At 42.8% G+C, this 25,541-nt stretch overlaps 1 protein-coding gene across 1 annotated transcript; it reads right to left on the reverse strand.

Annotated features, from left to right (window-relative positions):
• Positions 1–3,218: 3,218 nt before the first annotated feature.
• On the reverse strand, positions 3,219–23,823 carry LOC110963061 (armadillo repeat-containing protein 1-like). The gene is made up of 7 exons (XM_022211241.2): positions 23,567–23,823; positions 17,921–18,097; positions 14,148–14,239; positions 12,883–13,072; positions 11,783–11,899; positions 9,649–9,723; positions 3,219–8,019 (listed from the first exon to the last, which is right to left on the reverse strand). The coding sequence occupies exons 2-7, from the start codon at positions 18,080–18,082 to the stop codon at positions 7,828–7,830; spliced, it is 828 nt and encodes a 275-aa protein (XP_022066933.1). The 5' UTR covers positions 18,083–18,097; positions 23,567–23,823; the 3' UTR covers positions 3,219–7,827.
• Positions 23,824–25,541: the final 1,718 nt, after the last annotated feature.

Here is a 25,541-nt window from a genome sequence, read left to right on the forward strand (position 1 = left end):
CCAGAAAAGTTACCAATCCCACGGCTTGTCGGGCCAAGAGACTGCAGGACGTTTTTTGGCTCGGGGTGCTCGCGTCGCTCCCCGACCACGGCCTCCATAGCCCGCCTGACGGCTTCGTTTAGATGCCCGACCTCTGGAGGAAGATGTTGGGGCGTCTGGGACATACTCTTCGTCAGAGGAGTCATGCAATTCTGAACTCTAGATAGAAATAAATAAACAATGTAACACATATACACGCGTAAATGCACTAAGTTTGATAAACAACGTCATCCAGAGGGATACACGAGTGTAATCACATATTGAAACTTTACTAGTTCGTCCTAGCAGATTCATGTTATTTTGGTATTAGGACAAGTTAGACTCAATACAGCATTCTAACGTAATTCCTTTATTATTTACTAAATGTACTAAATGTAGAAGAGTGGAAAACAGCAAAACAGGCGAGATGCTGCAGCACTCCGGGCACTTCTCTCATGTACTGCGCACGTGCACAAATAAAGGGGTGAAATCAGAGGGAGGGACCAACAGTGTTTTGGGAGACGCTGAGATTCAAACTCCGGACAGCAGCTTTAAGGACTTCTAGACCAGCTCAGTTCCATCAGAGTCATTTTAAACGAGTTAATACTTCTATTTATTTTATATTTTAAATACCTGATGTCACTTTGACATCAAAGAGTCTTTTTTTTAACTCTCATGTTAAAGCAGCTGAATTAAACTGATCTTGATTCAACAACAAATTTGTGTCCATAAATTCACTCTACTTACTCAAACCCTTGGAGTCCAGATGAAGCTGCGACTGTTTCCTGTTTGGATGAACTGCAGTAACCTTTGGAAGACGAGCTGCATTCAGCGGCCTTCAGGGTGAAATAAAACCGCCAGCTCGCCTTTCAGTTGTCAACAAAACCCTCCGGCAGCAGAGTTTCATTCAGCAGCTCTGAAGACGTTTGATCAGCATCCAACACTGAGACTCACCAAAGAATGACCAGAAAACTAAATGATCTGGAGGCATCAGACCTACTGGAACCCAACAGAAAACAACCATCCAATAAAAAATTAAGTTCATTATCAAAACTCAGCTTCTACTCTGACTGAGTTTTATATTTTACTTATTTAGAAACAATAAAATCACCTGTAAGTGTGGTTCAATACTATTAGAATAGAAATAATCAGGGTCAGTCTGCAGAAAAGCAGCTTCATCATCCCGAAGAGAAATCGTGTAAAAAATGTTTGAATATTGTTGAACAGTCTTGTCTCTGATCCTGTTTTTGGTCTTCATGGACAGGATCTGAAGGTACAGCCGGGGTGAGGAGGGTGTCTGGTTTGGGGACCTAAGGATCTCTGCTTTTTTACAGATGATGAGGTTCTGTTGGTTCCTCAGACCTTCAGCAGCACTGGAGGAGTTTGCAGCCGAGTGTGAAGTGGTGGCGATGTGGATCAGCACCTCCAAGTCTGAGGTCATGGTTCTCTGGTGGAAACCGGTGGATTGCTCCCTCTGTGTTGGAGGGAGTTGATTCACCAAATGAAGGAGTTCAAGTATCTCTAGATCTTGTTCACCAGTGATGGAAAATGGAGCAAGAGATGGACAGGAGGATTGGTGCAGCATCAGCAGTAATGAAGGCGTTGTACCAAACCGTCGTGGTAAAGAGGGAGCTGAGCCTCAAGGATAAGATCTCAGTCTACCATCCATCTACGTTCCAGCCCTCACCTATGGTCATGAGCTCTGGGTAGAGACCCAAAGAATAAGATCATGGATACAAGCGTCTGAAATGAGCTTCCTCTGTAGGGTGTCTGGGCTCAGCCTTAGAGATAGGAGGAGAAGATCAGACATCCAGAGGGAGCTCAGAGTAGAGCTGCTGATCCTTCACCTCTGAAGGAACCAGTGGAGGTGGTTTGGACATCTGATTCTGATCCTCCAGGGAGACTTCCTTTGGAGGTTTTCTGAACATGTATGCCTGGAAGAATACCCCAGGGTAGAACCAGAACCCTCTGGAGGGATTATATATCTCATCTGGCCTCAGAATGACTTGGGATCCCCCAGGAAGAGCTGGAAAGAGTTGCTGGGAGGAGGAACGTCTGGAATGACCTGCTTCATCTGCTGCCTCCATGACCTGACCCCAGATAAGAGGAAGAAGATGGATGGATGGATGGATGGATGACGATGGAAGGATGATGATGATGGATGGATGGATGATGATGGATGGATGGATAATGGATGGATGATGATGGATGGATGATGATGGATGGATGGATGATGGATGGTTGGATGGATGATGAATGAATGGATGGATGATGGATGGATGAATGAATGATGGATGGTGATGGATGATGGATAGATGATGGATGAATGATGGATGGATGGATGAATGATGGATGGATGGATGGATGAATGATGGATGGATGGATGATGATGGATGATGGATGGATGGATGATGATGGATGTTTTTGTACTGTGTGGATTTTTACATGTACCTCATATTAATATTTTATTGTTCACTTATAAAATTAGTGAATTTAACATTTAATTTTGTAAAACAAGTTATTAAACATGTCTCGTATTTACGATAAACTGTTAACCTTAAATATGAGATATTACATATGTTTATTTCATAGATGTTAATATTTTACATGTAAATTCATAACTTTCTTGTATTAGAAAAACGTGTGATCTGTGAAATTGCTAATTAATAGTGCAGCTTTATTTTACGAGATCAAGTGTTTTTAAATAGCTTTTTAATATTTAATTCAACATATCTTTATTAAGTCTTGCAAAAATGTTTTTATGCTGCTGCAGAACTAGACAATAAGTTATTTATTCTTAAAATATTTAAACTTGTAAAAATCTTGCACAAATCATTAAAATACTGATAATTAAGTTTCATAATGGTCAGAACCTACCGTCAGTTTAATGCTCTTTATCCACCCATATTAATGATTTATCTTTATTAAACATTCTGCGACATTATCATGTAAAATCACTTCATTTTGGATGTTTATTAGATATTTCTTTCAGCTTATTTCACATTAAACATGTCAAACCGTCGTCTGTTTTTGTAATTTTATTCATGTTTATATTTTAAAAAATGAAAAAAAAACCAAGTTTGTAAAATCTAAAAAATATTCAGAAAAATTCCAGATTTATATTAAAGAGTAGAACTAATTTAAAGTGACACCATGTGTGCTTTAGGAATACTTTTTAAAAATAATGATGTAAAAATAAATCATTTGAGTGTTTTTATTCAAACGTGAAGGAATGAACACAGCAGCTGATGAAGAACCCACATTATTCAGGAAAACACCTTCCTCATGAATCTGCTTCAAACTGGAAGGAAACCTGAGAGGAAGGATGAGCTCATGCAGGTTTATTCTCTGTAAAATAAAAAACCTTTAAATGTGAACAGCTGGAACACGTCCACCTGAAGGAAACCAGACTGACAACCTCAGAGTTTTAAACCCACGATTACGTCGTTTTTCCAACCAAATTCTGACCTTTTTCTTTTATCAAATTCCTGATTTTGGACTCAGACTTTTGACCGTTTGTCAAAGAATTCAGACAATAATTTCAAATTTCACATTTAAAACTCAGAATTCTGATTTTCTTTTGCACCACATTCCGACTTTAAAATCTGTTTCTTTACTATTTTTCACAGAATTCTGATATTAATCTCAAATTTCAGCTATAAAATTCAGACTTGACTTTGTTTTTCCACCAAATTCTGACATCCGTTTAAAAAAAAATCTGACTTTAATCTCAAAATCCCAACTTTAAATTCATTTTTTCACAGAATTCTGACATTAAACTCAAATTTCAGTCTTTAAAACTGAGATTTTTTTTTTACGTTTTTTCACCAAATTCTGACTTGAAACCCAGAAATCTGACTTTAATTTTCGATTTTAAATTCAGACTTGACTTTTTTCCACCAGTTCTGACTTTAACTCGTGAGTTTCTGACTTTGATGCCAGAATTTAGACTTTCCTCCTCTGGATTTTCTGCTTTATCTAAAATTCTGACTCTTCCTATTTTTCCAAAATTCTTATTTTAAACTCAGAATTTTGACTTTTTATCTTTAAATTCTGACTTTATCTGAACCTTCTGTCTTTTAAATCATTTTTTTCCTTGTTTCTCTGAACTCTGAATTTAAACTTGTGTTCTATAAATTCTCACACTAATTTCACATTTCTGTCTTTGAAGTTGGAATTTTTATTATTTCCTTCTGAATTAAGTCCTTTTCCCCAGAATTTAACGTAGATTTCTGACTTTTCTCTCTCAGTTCTGTCCATTTCCTCCCTAAACTCTGACTCGAATCTCTTTATGTTTTACTTGTTTTCTCTACACTTTGACTTTAATTTCAGGTTTCTGTCTTTTCGGTCAGAAGTCAGACTTTTTCTCTCAGGATTCTGGGTTTAAACTCATCCCAGCCGACATGTGGACAGAACAGGACTCTGTGAAGGCTGGAAATGCTGCAGGAAGGAGAAATCACACTTCTGTTTTTGAAAGTCAAGTTTCATCACACTTCTTAGGAAGCTAAATGGGGGGTTTTGGACTTGTGCTCAGATAAAACCTGGATGTATGAAGCTGGAAAGTTTCTGACGTTTGATCAGCCAGCAGGAAATGAAGTTCATCAGCTGGTTCTGATGAAGTCCAGGCTGCTCATTCCTCCTCCTAAAACATCACATTTAAATGTGCAAAAGAAAAAAGAGTCACAAACTGTAACTGGTCTCCAGTAGAGGAAGTAAGAATGGGTAACATCGCTCCATGAAGCCGGACCAGAGATCTGATCCGGCGCTCCAACGTCAGAGCTCCAACGTCAGAGCTCAGTCTGAAGGCGTTGGCTCTGTCGGTGTAAACAGACGGTCCAGATGACCTGAAGACGGACTGAAGCCACCAGGAATCAAACCTGTGACCTCCTCATCTAAAACACTACCACACCCACAACCTTCTCATGCTGATGAGTTCTGGAAGTTCTGCAGAAATCTGAACTTCATTCAGATGGAAACCTGGTTTCAGCATCTGAAATCTATGAACATATGAACTATATCTGCACTTCTACTGAGAACTTGTTCTGTTTCTGACTCCACTGATGACGGCATAAAATCAACCCAAACTGGATGAACCTCCTCACAACCTGCTGACTCTTTATCTACAGTAACTTTATGGAACGAAGCAAAGTTCTACCTTCACAGTGACTAGAACCTGTTCTGACTAACATTAAAGTCACCCAGAGTGGATCCAGTCTCTAGATGGTCCTGGTTCTAGTTCTGACCAACCTCCTACCAACATTAAAGTTTCTCTGGTAGATAATCAGAAACACATCCAGGGAACCAATAATTGTTTCTAGGACTCTAAACTGTTCACACCAGGATACATCCCATAATACTGATGATCACAGCTGGCTGTAGAGGAAATTACATAGAACTACATACAATTTGTCCAGAAATGCAAAAGGCTGTCAAACGAACTTAAATTTCTTTGAAAAATAACTAAAGTTTTTTTGTTTTAATTTGTCAAATTGACATAAATCCAGTGCTCTGACTCAGACTTTGTCCAAAATTACCACAAAGTTGTTAGAAAATTATTCAAAATAAAATGAAATTTGTTCAGTCACTCAAAAATTTCCATAAATCAAATAAAACTTGCACAAAATCATCAAAGATGGTCCAAACCTGAACCAAAAGAGTCAATAATTGTCCACCACAGCTTTAAAATGTGTCTGAAAAGCCAAAATTTGTTAAGAATGATAAAAATCGTCAAAATGATCCCAAAGTTCAAGAAAAAAAATCCTGTATACCAAAAATATAATTTATTATTTAGACCTGGATGGATTTAAACTGATCTGGTGTCAGTTTTTACCACAACTCAGATGTTTCTCTTCCTAAATGTCATTATTCTATCTGCTGAACTGATGAAGTTCTGAAAAAGTCCATTAAAAAGTGATAAATCTGGATCCACCTCTACGGACTTCAAAGACCTGGAATGTTCTAAGTGAGACTAAACTTAAAGACTGGAAGCAGGAAAGGAGAACGTCCCCTGGAGAAAGTTCTAGAGTAGACCTACCGACACCTGGAGAAGTTCTAGAGTAGACCTACCGACACCTGGAGAAGTTCTAGAGTAGACCTACCGACAACTGGAGAAGTTCTAGAGTAGACCTACCGACAACTGGAGAAGTTCTAGAGTAGACCTACCGACAACTGGAGAAGTTCTAGAGTAGACCTACCGACACCTGGAGAAGTTCTAGAGTAGACCTACCGACAACTGGAGAAGTTCTAGAGTAGACCTACCGACAACCAGAGAAAGTTTTAGAGCAGACCTACTGACAACTGGAGAAAGTTCTAGAGCAGACACTACGGACAACTACTACCCTAGAACTTTCTCCAGGAGACGTTCTCCTCTATGGACTTCAAGGACCTGGAACTCTGGAAATATTCCCAGTATGAAGGCAGAACTCTGATCATTGATAAAGTTACTGAAGATAAAGAAGCAGATGTTCTGAGGAGGTTCTGGTCTGAGGCTCTGGTTGATGTTTGATGGAATGACTAATCAGTGGAATGAAGGTGAGTACTGTTTGTTCTGAGAAGTTGGCAGGACTTCAGAGATGTGATCAAAGTTCAGCTCAATAGATCACCAATAAAGAAAGTCTCTGCAGCTTCAGACATAAATCAGAAACGTGTTGATTTTGTTCAGTCTTCATAATTCTGTTAATTGGGGCCAAAAACTAAGTTCTATGATTTTTTTAAAATTGGCAGAATTTGGAGAATTTCCTATTTTTCCACACCTGGGAAATTCTCTGTTTCATCGTTTAATAATGTCTTAGCTGTGAAGCCATTTAAAGGTTCAGTATGTCCAGAAACAAAACTTCTGAAGTCATGAAACCTGGTGAGAACAGACAGACATCTGGATGGAAACATTCTTTAAGGTCAAATCAGCCTCAAACGTTAATTGAACATCTAGACCTCCATGAACATCTAGACCTCTATGAACTCCAGGTTCTGGTTCCTACCAATGAGTCCACATCAACATTTAGTCTAAACATCTTAAACTTTCCTCACATCAGATTCTACTGATGTTAGAGCCTCAACAGTTGGAGAAATCTGGACCAAAGACTGGATTTTACTAGAAATATGGTTCCATCCACAGATAAACAAAGGAATTTCTGAAAGTTATATTATTTTTCACTTTTCTCCATTCACGAAACTATGTCCTCGGCTGGATTCATTCAGTTGTTGTGATGAAACTATCCAGTCTGTTCTAACCACTTTTCATGGCTGCTGGAGTTTTATTTCTGGAGATGCTGAACCTTTAAATAATCGTAGCTGATTCAGTAGAAACCCCCTGGACCTCTCTTGGAGGTTCTTGAAGACCACCTCAGATTGGGCAACAAGAGAAGTCCAGTAGGTTTCAACTGAAGCAGCTATGATAGCCTTTAAACGGCTTGTCAGGGAGATGGTTTGTTGAGGGTAAAACTAAATAGAAGTCTTTCAGAACTTTGTTGTAGGTCCCAGACTGCAGACCAGGAAACTCTGGATAAAACATGTCCCAGCAGGAGGCTGGTGTTTGTGGACCCGGTTTGGTCCAATAAATACTCAACAGGTCAAAGGTCCTGGTTCAGGTCTGTGTATTTCAATGTTTGTTCACGTCGCTTCAGGACGCCTCCCGTCCGTTAAGACAATTTGGTTAGTAACACCCGTTTACGGCGTCGCCATGGAAACTGACGAGTGGCCCGGAGAGGGCGGTTCTGGTTCACAGCCTCTCTGGCAGTGAGATTTGGCAGCTGGAAGGTTTTGGTGGTGGGGGTTTGACGGAGGGTGAGGGGGTCGGCGCCCTCTGCTGGGTCACCAGTAGAAGGAGCGTGACAGGAAGTTGGCGGCAGCCCCGAGCCAGCTGGCCCCGTCCTGTCCCGATCCCACCCGGCTCATCGCTTTGTCGGGCTCCTGAGACGGACTCTCGTCTTCGGGCAGATAGTCCGGCAGGTCCACGTTCTGCTCCACCTCCACCGAGCCGTCCTCCACCAACGGGATCAACACCTGGAGACACCGACAGGGAGACAGCAGCTGTTAGAGCAGACCTGGTTCTGATGGACCCAAACTGGGTCTGCAGGACGGCGCTGGAGGAATCAGATAAAAACACTGACACACTGACTCTTTCTGGTCGTTTTGTGTCTCCTTGTAGTCGTTTTGCGTCCCTTTTTGGTTGTTTTTTGTGTCTGTGGTTGTTTTGTCTCTCTTTTTGGCCGTTTTGTGTCTCTTTGTAGTGGTTTTGTGTCTTTGTGGTCGTTTTGTGTCTCTGTGGTCGTTTTGTGTCTCTGACTCTAATTTTGCAGCTGTTTTTCATCCAGTGTGTCTCAGAGGTGGTTTAAATTTGGCAGTGAATTAGCATCTGTTCATTTTGTGTCGGTCTGTTGTCGTGTTGTGTCTCCTGGTACCAATGTTGTGTGTCTTTGCAGCGGTTTTGTGTGTGCGTTGTGTGTCTTTGCAGCCGTTTTGTCTTTGCAGCTGTTTTGTGTGTCTTTGCAGCTGTTCTGTGTGTGTTGTGTGTCTTTGCAGCTGTTCTGTGTGTCTTTGCAGCTGTTCTGTGTGTCTTTGCAGCTGTTCTGTGTGTGTTGTGTGTCTTTGCAGCTGTTCTGTGTGTGCGTTGTCTTTGCAGCTGTTCTGTGTGTGCGTTGTGTGTCTTTGCAGCTGTTCTGTGTGTGTGTTCTGTGTGTCTTTGCAGCTGTTCTGTGTGTGCGTTGTGTGTCTTTGCAGCTGTTCTGTGTGTGCGTTGTGTGTGTCTTTGCAGCTGTTCTGTGTGTGCGTTGTGTGTGTCTTTGCAGCTGTTCTGTGTGTGCGTTGTGTGTGTCTTTGCAGCTGTTCTGTGTGTGTTGTGTGTCTTTGCAGCTGTTCTGTGTGTGCGTTGTCTTTGCAGCTGTTCTGTGTGTGCGTTGTCTTTGCAGCTGTTCTGTGTGTGCGTTGTGTGTCTTTGCAGCTGTTCTGTGTGTGTGTTCTGTGTGTCTTTGCAGCTGTTCTGTGTGTGCGTTGTGTGTCTTTGCAGCTGTTCTGTGTGTGCGTTGTGTGTGTCTTTGCAGCTGTTCTGTGTGTGCGTTGTGTGTGTCTTTGCAGCTGTTCTGTGTGTGCGTTGTGTGTGTCTTTGCAGCTGTTCTGTGTGTGCGTTGTGTGTGTCTTTGCAGCTGTTCTGTGTGTGCGTTGTGTGTCTTTGCAGCTGTTCTGTGTGTGTGTTCTGTGTGTCTTTGCAGCTGTTCTGTATCTTTGCAGCTGTTCTGTGTGTGCGTTGTGTGTCTTTGCAGCTGTTCTGTGTGTGTGTTCTGTGTGTCTTTGCAGCTGTTCTGCGTGTCTTTGCAGCTGTTCTGCGTGTCTTTGCAGCTGTTCTGTGTGTGTGTTCTGTGTGTCTTTGCAGCTGTTCTGCGTGTCTTTGCAGCTGTTCTGTGTGTCTTTGCAGCTGTTCTGTATCTTTGCAGCTGTTCTGTGTGTGCGTTGTGTGTCTTTGCAGCTGTTCTGTGTGTGTGTTCTGTGTGTCTTTGCAGCTGTTCTGCGTGTCTTTGCAGCTGTTCTGCGTGTCTTTGCAGCTGTTCTGTGTGTGTGTTCTGCGTGTCTTTGCAGCTGTTCTGCGTGTCTTTGCAGCTGTTCTTTGTTCTGTCGTGGAGCTGTGAACAAACTGACCTCTTCTCCGTTCTCGGTCTTCACCACCTGCTGAGCCTTCATCACCTGAGTGGAGGCGATCGCAGAGGCCAGAGCCTGAAGACACACAAACCACAAAAAGAAGCTGTGAGGTACCAGACCAGCCACCTTCAGCAGCAGAACGGTCCAGTTCAACCTGCAATCATCCTCTGGATGGAAATGACATCAGAACCAGACGTCTCTGCTTTTATTGACTAAAACTGTCACGTCCGAAACCATTATTATCCTAAGTGTTGTAAAAGTTTCAGACAAAATGCAGCTTTTAAACCATTCCAATGTTTAAAATAGTTCTTTAGTCTTGTCAGGTGGAAAAGCTGCATTTTCTCACAAAATCTAATAACTTCCCAGGTGTGAAAAACTGAAAAAAAAAAAACAGTTAAATTTAGAGGCGATCAGAGAACTGACCACAGAAAGAGTTTAAAATGAGGAAAAGCTGCATTTTACAGGAATTCTTTATAAAAATGTTGTCTCTTTGTGGTCGTTTTCTGTCGCTTTGCGGCGGTTTCCTGTCTCTTTGCGGCGGTTTTCTGTCTCTTTGCGGCGGTTTCCTGTCTCTTTGCGGCGGTTTCCTGACGCTTTGCGGCGGTTTCCTGACGCTTTGCGGCGGTTTCCTGTCTCTTTGCGGCGGTTTCCTGACTCTTTGCGGCGGTTTCCTGACGCTTTGCGGCGGTTTCCTGACGCTTTGCGGCGGTTTCCTGTCTCTTTGCGGCGGTTTCCTGTCTCTTTGCGGCGGTTTCCTGACGCTTTGCGGCGGTTTCCTGACGCTTTGCGGCGGTTTCCTGTCTCTTTGCGGCGGTTTCCTGACGCTTTGCGGCGGTTTCCTGTCTCTTTGCGGCGGTTTCCTGACGCTTTGCGGCGGTTTCCTGACGCTTTGCGGCGGTTTCCTGTCTCTTTGCGGCGGTTTCCTGACTCTTTGCGGCGGTTTCCTGACGCTTTGCGGCGGTTTCCTGTCTCTTTGCGGCGGTTTCCTGACTCTTTGCGGCGGTTTCCTGACTCTTTGCGGCGGTTTCCTGACTCTTTGCGGAGGTTTCCTGACGCTTTGCAGCGGTTTCCTGTCTCTTTGCGGCGGTTTCCTGACTCTTTGCGGCGGTTTCCTGACTCTTTGCGGCGGTTTCCTGACTCTTTGCGGCGGTTTCCTGACGCTTTGCGGCGGTTTCCTGTCTCTTTGCGGCGGTTTCCTGACTCTTTGCGGCGGTTTCCTGACTCTTTGCGGCGGTTTCCTGACGCTTTGCGGCGGTTTCCTGTCTCTTTGCGGCGGTTTCCTGACTCTTTGCGGCGGTTTCCTGACTCTTTGCGGCGGTTTCCTGACGCTTTGCGGCGGTTTCCTGTCTCTTTGCGGCGGTTTCCTGTCTCTTTGCGGCGGTTTCCTGACTCTTTGCGGCGGTTTCCTGACTCTTTGCGCAGGTTTCCTGACTCTTTGCGGCGGTTTCCTGACTCTTTGTGGCGGTTTCCTGACTCTTTGCGGCGGTTGTCTGACTCTTTGCGGCGGTTTCCTGACTCTTTGCGGCAGTTGTCTGACTCTTTGCGGCGGTTTCCTGACTCTTTGCGGCGGTTTCCTGACTCTTTGTGGTGGTTGTCTGACTCTTTGCGGCGGTTGTCTGACTCTTTGCGGCGGTTGTCTGACTCTTTGCGGCGGTTTCCTGACTCTTTGCGGCGGTTTCCTGACTCTTTGCGGTGGTTGTCTGACTCTTTGCGGCGGTTGTCTGACTCTTTGCGGTGGTTGTCTGACTCTTTGCGGCGGTTGTCTGACTCTTCGCGGTGGTTTCCTGTCTCTTTGCGGCGGTTTTCTGTCTCTTCGCGGTGGTTTTCTGTCTCTTCGCGGTGGTTTTCTGACTCTTTGCAGTAGTTTAGTGTTTAGTCAAAGCTTTAAATTGAAAACTTTGACCAGTTTTGAGGCCTTCTGGTGGAGCAAACTGGAATATTTTAGATTCATCATTAAAGTTTAAACTCTGTCTCACTTGTTTTCGTCCTTTTCAGATTCAATCAAATGTCACTGGGATGAATAATCTGAGGACTATAACTGGTTTTATCTGGAACAAACCGTCCTCTCACTACCATCCATTAAATAATCCTCATCATGCTTATCTGTTGACCCTCTGGTGGAACAGAAGCTCACCTCGGCCTTCAGGTCTGAGCGGATTCGGACGATGCATCTCTTGATGGCCATCTGGAAGGTGAAGCTGATGACTCCTCTGATCTTCAGCAGAGCCTCCTCACACAGACTCCTCCGACCCTGAAAGATCACATTCGTCAGTTCTGGCAGTCTCATTGCTGTGTTAAAGTCACAGCTTCCTGTCTGAATAATTTACTGAACAAGAAGCAGAAACATCAACACCGATAAGGACGTTAGCTGCTTCCACAGGGGCTAATGCTATGCTAACGGCTAACAGCTAAGTTAACAGGCAACCACAGATCAAACACAAACATCAACAAAGATCAGGACGTTAGCTGCTTCCACGGGGGCGAATGCTATGCTAACGGCTAGTAGCTAAATTAACAAGCAACCACAGATTAAACACAAACATCAACAAAGATCAGGACGTTAGCTGCTTCCACAGGGGCTAATGCTATGCTAACGGCTAGTAGCTAAATTAACAAGCAACCACAGATTAAACACAAACATCAACACAGATCAGGACGTTAGCTGCTTCCACGGGGCTAATGCTATGCTAACAGCTAAGTTAACAGGCAACCACAGATTAAACAAACATTAACACAGATCAGGACCTTAGCTGCTTCCACAGGGGCTAATGCTATGCTAACAGCTAGTACTTGGCAGCTAAATTAGCAGGTTGAAACAGATTAAAAACAGACATCAAAACAGATCAGGACGTTAGCTGCTTCCACAGGGGCTAACGGCTAGTTAAGAATGAATGAATGAAAAATTCATAAATAAATGACAAACAAATGAAGAAAAAATACATGACTGAATAAATAAATAAAATAATGGATAAATGAATGAATTAACAAATATATAAATGAATGACTGACTGAATGAATAAATGACTGAATGAATGGCTGAATAAATAAAAGAAAGAATGAATGGATAAAGGAATAAATCAAACTTTATTTACAAAGCACTTTTCATACTAAGAATGCAACACAAAGTGCTGTACAATATTTAAAACATGAAACACACACCCACTCTTACCAAAACGAATGAATGAGTGAATGAGTGACTGGATGAAAGAATAAATGAGTGTGTCTGGGTCTCACCGAGTCGTCCAGCCCGTCGATGTGCAGGATGATGGTCTTGGCCCTCTTGTTGCTGGAGCCCAGGAAGAACTGGGCCTTCCTCCGGCTGCTGACGGTCTCCTCGGCCGGCTCCGACTCGGTGCCGCTGGACGCCTGCAGGAGCTCGTAGATCTCCGACGCCAGCAGCTTCGTCTCTCCGGGAGTCGTCGACCTGACAGAACCGTGTCAGACGTTTCAGATTTAGGCTCATGGACAGCAGACATAGGGTGGAGTGCTGCCGTTCTGATCGAAATATTTCATTAAAATGGCTTCTACAGGTCTACTGTTGAAGAATCAACAATAACTCAATCTGTTGACACCAAAACACAGCAGCAGGGTTAAAGGAGAAGCTGTCTCTAAGAAATGACAACACTTATCAGCAGGAAAAGGCAAAAACAGAAAGAAGACAGGAAGAACATTCAGAGAGGTTTAGGTTGAACTGCAGGCAGTGTTTCCTCAGAGAGACTGAGAGGAAAACCAAGAAATAAACGCAGCAGAAACAGAGGAGATCCATTCAGCATGGAGAAACATCTGCAGATGATGAGCAGAGGAGAGAGGAAACATGGAGATAGAAAACATCTACAGGATGAGGAGATGGTAGGAGCTTCAGGAGAAACCAACTAGAGGAAGATGCCCAAAATGTGACTCAAAACAATCACAGAAAGATAAAATGATCCAAAAAAGATGTAAAACACCTTAAATGTGATGCAAAATGATGGAAAAACAACAAAACAATCACAAAAATATCTGAAACTAACAAAATGTGGCAGAAAACAAACCACAATGTAAGAAACAAATACCCGTAAAACAACCAAAATGTTGTTTTGATTCCAGGCGCTTTCATTTTGGTAGAACCAATTACAGGCTCTCTTTAATTATCGTTGCTGTCATCCTAAATGTGTATTTTTTTAATTATTCATGTATTTGATGAGGCACTATGCAATTACCATAGAACACATAGAACTGATGCATTACATACAGAGTGTGTAGCACAGAGCTAATTTACAACTCCTGTCCCTGGTTGGGTTTTAAATAAAAGTGGTCAAAGGACCAACAACACCAATAAAACCAGACAACACTGAAAACCTGTAGCTGTGGTTGTTCTGTTTGCTCACAGGTGTCAGGAAGAATGAAACAGAAGACACCCAGAACCTGCTGCTTTTCTCTGATCAGACCAACCAGTCGGTCCGTCCCGTGGTATCTGAAGGCATCACATTAGAGCGAGCAGAACCAGAACCCAGACTCACTTCTGAACCACGTTCTGGAGGCTCAGCATCATCCCCAGCTCCCCCTTCAGCTTCTCCCGGTTGGCTCGACATTCTGCCAGGTACCGGACGGCCTGGAACAACAAGGGTCCGACAGAACCTCAGAGAAGCAATAAATAACACAAACGAGACACAAAACGACAAAAATAAGACAGGAAACAAGACACAAAATGACAAAAACAACAAAAAAGACACAAAATGACAACAATGACACAAAATGATGAAGATAGGCACAAAACAACAAAAAGAGACAGAAAGGAGACACAAAATGACAAAAACAACAAAAAAGACAAAATGACAAAAATGACATTAACAAGACAAAACAACAAAAGCGAGACAAACACAAAAATAAGACATGAAATGACACAAGACAAAATGAATAAAAACGAGACACAAAATGACAAAACCAAGACACAAAACAACAATTTCTGAGACATTTTTAACAAGTTGCTGTCATTCTGGCCAAAGTTCAAGTCACTTTGGAAAAGCTTTGAGGCATTTTGGACAGATGTTAGGACCTCTGGACACATTAGGAGTCATTCTGGGAAGGATCTGATGACGTTTGAGGAAGATTGGACCATTTTAGATGATTTTAAGTAACTTTGGACAAACTGAAACAGAAACCTACGTCATAGATATTAAACCGTTCACACTAGGATACATCCCATAATACTGATGATCACCAGGATACATCCCATAATACTGATGATCACCAGGATACATCCCATAATACTGATGATCACCAGGATACATCCCATAATACCGATGATCACCAGGATACATCCCATAATACCGATGATCACTAGGATACATCCCATAATACTGACGATCACAGCTGGTTCTAGAGGAAATGAACAGAAACCAGATCCAGTGTTCAGATGGAGATCCTGGATGGACTTAAACTGATAGATATTTTGAAGTTAAATGAAAGTTGTCCAAAAGTATCCAAAGTCTCTCAATGTGTGTCAAAAACAGTTGTGAATGACAAAAGACATTTAAAATTTGACAAAAATTGTCCCAAAATTGTACATTTTAGTCCAAAAAAAAAGACAAAAATCTTCCAAAATTATTCAGTATTTCCCCAGATTATTCCAGAAAATGTTCAAAAGGACCTGAAATTTTCCCAAAATGACTCAAAAACTGGTTGGATCTGGATGATTTTCAGACTGAGACACCTGGATGGATTTAAACTTATCTGGTGTCAGTTTCTACCAAATCTCAGGTGTGTTTCTCCTCCTAAATGTCATGGTTCTATCTGCTGGACTGATGAAGTTCTGAGGCTCAGAAATGATGGAAAAAGTCCATTAAAAAGTGATAAATGTGGACCACCTCTATGGACTTCAAGGACCTGAAATGTTCTAAGTGAGACTAAACTTAAAGACTGGAAGCAGGAAAGGAGAACGTCCCCTGGAGAAAGTTCTGGAGTAGACCTACCGACACCTGGAGAAAGTTCTAGAGCAGACCTACCGACACCTGGAGAAAGTTCTAGAGTAGACCTACCAACACCTGGAGAAAGTTCTAGAGCAGACCTACCGACACCTGGAGAAAGTTCTAGAGTAGACCTACCGACACCTGGAGAAAGTTCTAGAGCAGACCTACCGACACCTGGAGAAAGTTCTAGAGTAGACCTACCAACACCTGGAGAAAGTTGTAGAGTAGACCTACTGACACCTGGAGAAAGTTCTAGAGTAGACCTACCAACACCTGGAGAAAGTTCTAGAGTAGACCTACACACGTGGACAAAATTGTTGGTACCCCTCAGTTAAAGAGGGAAAAACCCACAATTCTCACTGAAATCACTTGAAACTCACAAAAGTAACAATAAATAAAAATTTATTGAAAATTAAATAATCAAAATCAGCCATCACTTTTGAATTGTTGATTAACATAATTATTTAAAAAAACAAACTAATGAAATAGGGCTGGACAAAAATGATGGTACCCATAACTTAATATTTTGTTGCACAACCTTTTGAGGCAATCACTGCAATTAAACGATTTCTGTATTTGTCAATGAGCGTTCTGTAGCTGTCAACAGGTATTTTGGCCCACTCCTCATGAGCAAACAGCTCCAGTTGTCTCAGGTTTGATGGGTGTCTTCTCCAAATGGCATGTTTCAGCTCCTTCCACATATGTTCAATGGGATTCAGATCTGGGCTCATAGAAGGCCACTTTAGAATAGTCCAACGCTTTTCTCTCAGCCATTCTTGGGTGTTTTTGGCTGTGTGTTTTGGATCGTTGTCCTGTTGGAAGACCCATGACCTGCGACTGAGACCAAGCTTTCTTACACTAGGCAGCACATTTCTCTCCAGAATGCCTTGATAGTCTTCAGATTTCATCGTACCTTGCACACTTTCAAGACACCCTGTGCCAGATGCAGCAAAGCAGCCCCAAAACATTACTGAGCCTCCTCCATGTTTCACCGTAGGGACAGTGTTCTTTTCTTCGTATGCTTGGTTTTTGAGTCTATGAACATAGAGTTGATGTGCCTTACCAAAAAGCTCCAGTTTGGTCTCATCTGTCCAAAGGACATTCTCCCAGAAGCTTTGTGGCTTGTCAACATGCATTTTTGCAAATTCCAGTCTGGCTTTTTTATGAGTTTTTTTCAGCAGTGGTGTCCTCCTTGGTCGTCTCCCATGAAGTCCACTTTGGCTCAAACAACGACGAATGGTGCGATCTGACACTGATGTACCTTGGCCTTGGAGTTCACCTTTAATTTCTTTGGAGGTTGCTCTGGGCTCTTTGGATACAATTCCAACGATCCGTCTCTTCAATTTGTCATCAATTTTCCTCTTGCGGCCACATCCAGGGAGGTTGGCTACTGTCCCGTGGGTCTTGAACTTCTGAATAATATGAGCCACTGTTGTCACAGGAACTTCAAGCTGTTTAGAGATGGTCTTATAGCCTTTACCTTTAAGATGTTTGTCTATCATTTTTTTTCGGATGTCCTGGGACAATTCTCTCCTTCGCTTTCTGTTGTCCATGTTCAGTGTGGTACACACCTTTTCACCAAACAGCAGGGTGACTACTTGTCTCCCTTTAAATAGGCAGACTGACTGATTATGAGTTTGGAAACACCTGTGATGTCAATTAAATGACACACCTGAGTTAATCATGTCACTCTGGTCAAATAGTTTTCAATCTTTTATAGAGGTACCATCATTTTTGTCCAGGCCTGTTTCATTAGTTTGTTTTTTTAAATAATTATGTTAATCAACAATTCAAAAGTGATGGCTGTTTTTGATTATTTAATTTTCAATAAATTTTTATTTATTGTTACTTTTGTGAGTTTCAAGTGATTTCAGTGAGAATTGTGGGTTTTTCCTTCTTTAACTGAGGGGTACCAACAATTTTGTCCACGTGTGTACCAACACCTGGAGAAAGTTGTAGAGTAGACCTACCGAAAACTGCAGAAAGCTCGAGACTAGACCTACTGACAACTAGAGAAATTTCTAGAGTAGACCTACTGACTACTACTACTCTAGAACTTTCTCCAGGAGACGTTCTCCTCTATGGACTTCAAGGACCTGGAACTCTGGAAATATTCCCAGTATGAAGGCAGAACTCTGGTCATTGATAAAGTTACTGGAGATGAAGAACCAGAGAAGGTCTGGTGGGAACTTTCAGAAGATCTGGTTGATTTAATCTGGAAACAGCTTCAACTGACTGCTGCTCCATGATTTTTTTCTTGGCTTCAAACAGCCGAAAGTCTGACTTTTTAAAAAACAAACATGTGTGGAGGTCAGGAGGCTCACCAGCAGGGCGGAGTAGACCACCTGAGGGTTGGGGTGGTCCAGGAACAGGATGAGTCCTGGCAGGCAGCCCTGGTCCTGGACGATGGCCCTGCGGTTCATGGGGTCTGCAGCCAGGTCCCTCAGCTGGTTGACCACGGCGAGGGCGTCCGGCTCGGCGCTCATGGCTGACGGTCACAGCTGTGGGTCGGATCACAGAGGGCTGCTTTTAGTGGTTCTGGACGGTACTGATCTCTGTTCAGCATCTCTGGGAAATGTTGAAGTCTGAACCCAAAACATGTTTAAAAAGAAAACAGAGCTCCTAGATGTTTAGGTGGAACCGCATCTGCTTAAAAATCTCTAAAATCTCTTCAAAAAACAAACCATTGGCACTCATCAGTGAAAACTGTAAAAACTAAAACCTTCTGTTCTTCTGGCTTCAAATGATTCATCAGGACCAACATTTATACCGGATGAACAAAATAAATGCAGCAGAACCAGAGAACAGAGGAGGAGGTTGTTGGAGATCCATCCAGCATGGAGAAACATCTACAGATGACGAGCAGAGGAGAGAGGAGACGTCAGGAAACATGAAGATAGAAAAACATGTACAGGATGAGGAGATGGTAGGAGCTTCAGGAGAAATCAACTGGAGGTTCTGGAAGACGCTTCTAGAGAACCTCCAGTTGGTTTCTCCTAAACCTCCTACCATCTCCAGGACCTGGATGACTGAGAACCTCCACAGAAGTCTGAGGAGACAACATTAGTCCAGAGCTTAACATCTGAGGAGACATGGTTGACACAATGGTTCAGGGATTTTATGTGTTTGTAAAATAAATGACGAAAAACATGACGCAAAAAGACATAAAATGATCCAAAAAAGACATAAAACAACCTCAATGTGAAGCAAACTGATGAAAAAATACAAAACAATCACAAAAATAGTAAAACAACCAAAATGTAGCAGAAAACAAACCAAAATGTAATAAATGATGGCTTTTCTAGAAACATCTTCCTGAACATCCAGCTGGTTTCTCCTAAAGCTCCTACCATCTCCAGGACCTGGATGACTGAGAACCTCCACAGAAGTCTGAGGAGACAACAATAGTCCATCTGAGGAGACGTGGAGGACATAGAGCTTCTGCAGAAATCAGCCAGTCAAACTTAATGCTTTTTAATTCCATTTTAATGTTATACTGTAAAAATTTTAATGCCATGACCATGAACTCAAGAAAAATCACACAGGTTTGTTTGTTTGTAAAAGATGATTTTTTTACATGAATGAATGAATGAATGAATGAAATTTATTCGGTTCTTTAAGGAATCAAGAACAAAAAAACAAAACAAAACCATACATTAAATATTTATACAACCGAAAGGGTGTAGGCAGAAGCAAAAGCTTTTTATTTCTACGTCTACCCCTCTTACCCTACCCTACATGAAAACTGTTCATACATTTCACTATTTCTGGATCTGGAAACGCTGCCTGGAACCATTCAGAAATGCTTTTAGTGGATGTATATGAGCGGTGCTGCCCGGCAGTGTTCAGACACCAGAACCCGGTGGGAGCGGTGGTCACTACAGCTGCAGGTGTGCCGTTTGTGGTGGTTGAAGCAGATGCTGAAGATGTTACGCTGTTGGTCACATTAAAGTCACCAGCCACAGATAACCGCTGTCTGCCTCTCACAGCCCATTCCATGGCACTGACACCCACTGGACCAAACTTCATCTTTTTTCACTTCGCCAAGGAACACGGCGCAGTTATGTGACGATCTGCGTACATCCGTCTGTCTGTCCGTCTGTCTGCAACATTACTCAAAAGCAGACCACCGTATTTGGATGAAATTTTCAGAGAAGGTCAGAAATGACACAAGGACCAAGTGATTACCGTACTTTCCGAACTATAAACCGCTACTTTTTTTTCACGCTTTGAACTCTGTGGCTTAAACAACGATGCAGCTAACGTATAGTTTTTTACGGGCGAGCTTTGTGCCGTCAGTGCGTTTAGCCTCATCACATCAGACCAATAAAATTACCAAACAGGTCACAGTGGACCAATGACAGTGTTCAAAATAAATCACATGCATTCACACTAAACTCTTCAGATCAGTCATTCTGTGTTTCACACACACACCCTCATCATGGAAACACACCAAGATGCGTGTGATGCAGCGTTTAAGTTAAAGGCATCAATCTGCCTGTCAAAGAAGGAGATAGCGCAGCAGCACGTTAGCTTAGCATCAGTGAATCCATGTGAGAGGTTGGAGTCAGCAGCATGAACTGACTCAGTGCGTGTTACAGTCGTGTTACTGCCATGTTACAGGCACTGCATGGGAAAAAGCATTTATGTAAGTAAAAGATTTTAAAAATCTTTCTGTATAAATATCTCATGTCACACTGTGCACACCTGCGGCTTATAAATGTACAAAACCTTTTCTTTTTAAATTCAGTGAGAGCAGCTTATATTCAGCTGCACTCAATAGTCTGGAAATTACGGTAGATTCTGGCAGTGATGCGGTTTACAGTCTGGATCCATGTGAGATAGCAGCACATCATCACTGTAACCCAGTCCCTCCAGGATTTCGCGGGAGTTTTTCGTGATTGTTGCGGCCGAAAATGCCTGAATTCACGGCAGCTTTTCTAAAAAATTGCGATAAAAGTTGCGATGTTTTACGCTTATTTGTTGTGATAAAATTATGGGAGACAGTGATAGTTGCTAAAAAGCTGCATTTTTCCAGCTTGTAGAACATGTTTCAACGCTGTAATTGACAATATTTATTCCGAAATTAATTATTTAACGTTCCGACCCATTTCCACAAAAGCTGGCACACCACGGTGGGACATTAGCAGCAGACAGATACTGGTTTAACGTGCTGTGACCTAACTATGCAGGGGGCAACGGGAATTGATAGGACTCAGAAACACCCCCACAATTTAATCAGTTGTTCCTTGTGCCGTTTCCGATACGTCCACAGTGATAGATTTGTTGTAGGATCACAGTCATGTGATCGTCAGCAGGCTGCTGAGGTAGTGTTCACTTGTTGCCATGGTTACCGTGCCGCTATGAGACGCTGTGCCGCTTCCTCGATGGGAAATCCTTAACAAATCCGAGGATCCAAACTTTAAGCCGTATCACTGCTGAAGTCTAATCATTTGGTCCTTGTGTCATTTCTGACCGACCCTGAAAACTTCATTGAAATCTCTGAGTCTGTTTTTGAGTGATGTTGGTAACAGAGGAAGGATTCACACACGCTGATCGTCACATAACTCCGCCGTGTTCTTTGGTGGAATAAATAATATAATTTACCTTCATTCTTTCAGTGCTCTAATGGATCTGGATGCAACAGTTTCCATCATGGTGATTTATGTGGTCTGTTGTCTGATCATTTCAGCCGTTCTAATATGTTTCATGTTTAAAAAAAAAAGTGAGTATCAATGAGAGGCACCCAGCGGCAGACAAGACGGTGGCCTCGCTGGGTGCTCTTGTGGTATCAATCGATGATTTTTTTTTGTATTCCACCACAGTATTGCACGGGTGTAAAACAGTTTAGCTCCGCTTTGGTGAAGAACATCAGTGAATTAATTGTTTATCACGGTCTTCAGCAGTAATTTTTGTTGGTAAATGAGAGACATTAGTATCACACATGTCTGCATCTTCAAACCATAAACAGGAAGTGAATTTGGTGACATACGTGCATTACGTTTGTGCTGGGAGCTGCTATGATTGGTGGAACTCACGGGAGGCGGGCCAAAATTGCGGGAAAATTGTGGTGATTGGACAAAATTGCAAGGCCGCGAAAAATTCGCAGAGATTGATTGATTTCGCGCGATCGCAACATCGCAAATTCCTGGAGGGACTGGTAACCATGACAACAAGTGAACACTACATCAGCTGATTGATCCGACTACAAATCCACCACTGAGGACTTATCAGGACTTATCCATCAGAAATGATCCAAGGAACAGCTGATTAAATTGTTGGGGTGTTTCTGAACCGCCCGCTACATATTAAGGTCACGTGATCCGGTATCCGTACATAACGTACACATGCAGAACACACGCCTGTACTCAGCAGAACGTCATGGTGTTTGTAGGTATATCTAAATTAAATGGACACATTCTGTGGTGCCGTGATTTCTGATCATCAATAACTAATTATTAAGGAAATAATTCCAGCTTTCTTCATGGTAAAACCACATTGTCTTTATTAGAGATGTCATCAACATAGACCGCCAAACGACAGGTAATGTTTTACCGCACTTCCACGTATTGGTGCACACATCCTTCAGAATAAAAGCATGGCTCAGAATACAATGAGTAAAGGCGTATGAATTTCATGTTAACATGAATAATAAAACGCTGCATTTTTACAAAAACATGCTGCATTTCTGGCAATGGCAGATGGGGGAAAAACAGGCTGCGCTCTCACTGCTTTTCTAGTGTTTACAAGCACTGAAAAATCCTCCTCCGTCCAGACGACCAGCGGGCTGCAGTCATTCTCTGAACTCCACGTTTTCTAGCCGTTTTGCTGGAATTTGCATTTCCCAGCTCTCCTCCCTCCGCTCCAACCTGCCGGACACTTTCCAAACATCCAGTTTTACAGCAATTGCACCCGACTGACCGGAACAATTATCGCAAAGCTTCGGCATGTTCACGCAGATGTACACGTCTGCCAAATAGCAGTCCATAATTATATTATTATCAATATTTTATACCATCAAATACTTTTCTTGGAAACTGCAGAAATTTTTTTTAAAGCCACTGAGAATCAAATTTAATGATCTGTAATGCCCTTTAAGGCCTTAACTTTTGCTAAATCAATTTAATGACTATTGATTCTTTTCAATGCCCTGCAGAATCCCTGGGATGCGATGTTCAGGATTTTTATGCGTTTGTAAAATAAAGAAGATGAAAAATGCCCAAAATGTGACTGAAAAAGACATAAAATGATCCAAACGTCGCTTAAAACAAACTAAAAAATGCAAGAGGAGACAGAATGACCTGAAACAACACAAACGAGGAAGAAAACGACAAAACGAAACACAAAATGACAGAATGGAGACAGAAAACTTCTGCAGAGGACACACAGAAAGGAAACAGAACTTTTAAACAGGTTAAATGTTTGGTTCTGGACTGACTGAAACATTAAAGGCTGGTACCCAACATTTCTCCACACGGATCCAAACAGTGTTGTCATTTATTTTCTATTTTCTGTGCAGCCGTTCTCCCCTACAGAACCACAAGCATCCTTCCACACACACTCATTTCCTGTTTCTTGTTTCTGGACCAAACGTCTGACGAACCTGAACGAACAGAACAGAGTCCGTCTCAGACCGTGAGTCCAGACTACAGCCGGATGTGAGGGTTCTGGTTGGTAGGTTAACCAAACCCTGACCCTCCTGTTGTCTCCACCAGAACCATGACAGGAGAGAAAAACGCCCCAGTGGAGCCAACAGGAGAAGAACCTCCCAGAACCTCCACCTGTAGCTCCTCCTGTCTGAAAGCGGGAAACCAGCGGACAGTTTCGGGTAGCTCGGTTCGTCCTCACACCGCCACCGGACCCGGCAGCAGCTGTGAGCCCCCAGGCCGGCTGTCAGGCGGTGTGTTTCGGGTCAGAGCCGCTGAATGAGTCGGTGACTCCCGGAGCTAACGGATGCTAACGGAGCTCACCTCTGACGGTCACCGGCACCGAGCGGTGGGCTGACGGTAGCTCCCCGGTTAGCCTCTCCTCCTCCCCTCCGCAGCGGACATGGAGCTCCGGTAACCGGTAACAGCAGCTGGAGACAGAGGAGGCTCGGTTCTGATCCAAACTACCGGGAATTAACCGGAACACAGAGCGGCGTCTCTTCCTGCTGAAAAGTAGCCAGCGCGGCCACGTATCAACACCACAGCCTGTGATTGGCTGCCTGCTGGTCATGTGATCCTGCAGACCAATGAGGTGCCTTGTTCAAAGAGTTAAAGGTCCAACGCCCTGTGAGGTCTGAAAACTGACGCAGGATCAGTTTGAGAGGCTCAACTGGTGATTGGATCATCTCAGAAACACACAAACACCTTAACACGTAAATACACAAACACACAAATACAAACACAAACACCTTAACACGTAAATACACAAACACACAAACACGTAAACATGTAAATACACAAATACAAGAACACAAATGCACAAACACGTAAACATAACCACACAGACACAAATAATTTAACACAAATATGAACACATAAAAACACACAAATAAAAACACAAACACACAAATATAAACACATTAACAGACAAACACATACACACACAAGAACAAAAGCACAAAAAACGGAAACACAGAAAAATAAAAATGAGACACAAAATGAGACAAAACTGTCCCAAAGTCACAGAAAATAACAAAACAAGAAGAAACACAAGACGCAAAATAAACACAGCAGAAACAGAAAACAGAGGAGCATGTTGGTAGAGATCCATCCAGCATGGAGAAACATCTGCTGATGAAGAGCAGAGGAGACAGGAAACATGGAGATAGAAAAACATCTACAGGATGAGGAGATGGTAGGAAACCAGCTGGAGGTTTCTCCTGAAGCTCCTACCATCGCTAAGACCTGGATAACTGCGAACTTCCACAGAGGTATGAGGAGACAACATTAGTTCAGAGTTTAACATCTGAGTAGACGTGGTGGTTCAGGGTTTTATTCATTTGTAAACTAAATAACACAAACTGTAAACTAAGCTGATGTTTTCTGTCTGGACCTTCTGGATGTTCTGTCCCTCTAAAGATGTTCTGGTCTCTTTATGATCGTTCTGAGTCGGTTTCCATCTCTGTCTGGTCGCTTTCCTTCTCCTTTACTTTACTTCCCTCTGCAGATGTTTGATCCTTTCAGTCTTTCCAACCAGCAGCTCTGGACTCCTGCTTCTGAGGCAGGTGGGTTGTTTCCAGCATCTTGGAGAACCTGCCACAGTAGTTGTGTGGATTGAGTGTGTCTCAGTGTGTTGTGTCTCCAAATGTGATCCAGACTGACTCCATGATGCTGAGATCAGGACTCTTGGAGCTCAGAGCATCTGCTGCAGGACTCCTGCTTCTTCTTGTGGCTGCACATGTTCTTCATGAGTCTGGCTGGATGTTTGGGCTGCTTGTCCTGCTGCACAAGGAATCTGGGACCATCAGACGCCTCCTGATGCTGATGGAGAAGAATCCAAAGATGGAAAGAGCCTGAAAGCTTTGCACAGTGCTGCTGGATATCATTTACTTTGTGATTGTTGCTTGGATTAAACATGCACTTTGATCAGCAACACATGAATGAATGATGAAGGCACAAGTAGCTGCATTAGCAGCAGCAGAAGAAGAAGCAGCCACAGCAGCAGTAGTGTGTGCTCATAGTAGCAGCAGCAGTAAAAGGCTGGATGCAGTGTGTGTTTGCAGCCACTAGAGGGCAGCAGTGTAACACAGCAGCTAGAGTGCCTATATAATGAGAGTGGCGACAACTGGGGATTTGAAGCCATTTTGTTTCCATTCACTCAATATGGGACGCGCAGCGCGAGGTGCACATTCACGAAAACTATGGATTGTTTACTGATTTCAAGACATGTTTTGGACAAAATAATTTACTGGCTTGTTTTGTGTGGATGTCCAAGACTGGATTGTGGCCGTTTTTTGTG

Source organism: Acanthochromis polyacanthus, chromosome 9 (genome assembly GCF_021347895.1).
Source record: "Acanthochromis polyacanthus isolate Apoly-LR-REF ecotype Palm Island chromosome 9, KAUST_Apoly_ChrSc, whole genome shotgun sequence".
NCBI classification, from domain to species: Eukaryota; Metazoa; Chordata; class Actinopteri; family Pomacentridae; genus Acanthochromis; species Acanthochromis polyacanthus.

Coding starts and splice junctions, on each gene's coding strand:
- LOC110963061 (XM_022211241.2), bottom strand. CDS start 18,082: ATGAGCGCCGAGCCGGACGCCCTCGCCGTGGTCAACCAGCTGAGGGAC. Junction 9,724..11,782: donor GCTCAGACCTGAAGGCCGAG/GTGAGCTTCTGT, acceptor GTGTGTCTTCAG/GCTCTGGCCTCTGCGATCGC. Junction 8,020..9,648: donor AGACCGAGAACGGAGAAGAG/GTCAGTTTGTTC, acceptor CGGTGTCTCCAG/GTGTTGATCCCGTTGGTGGA.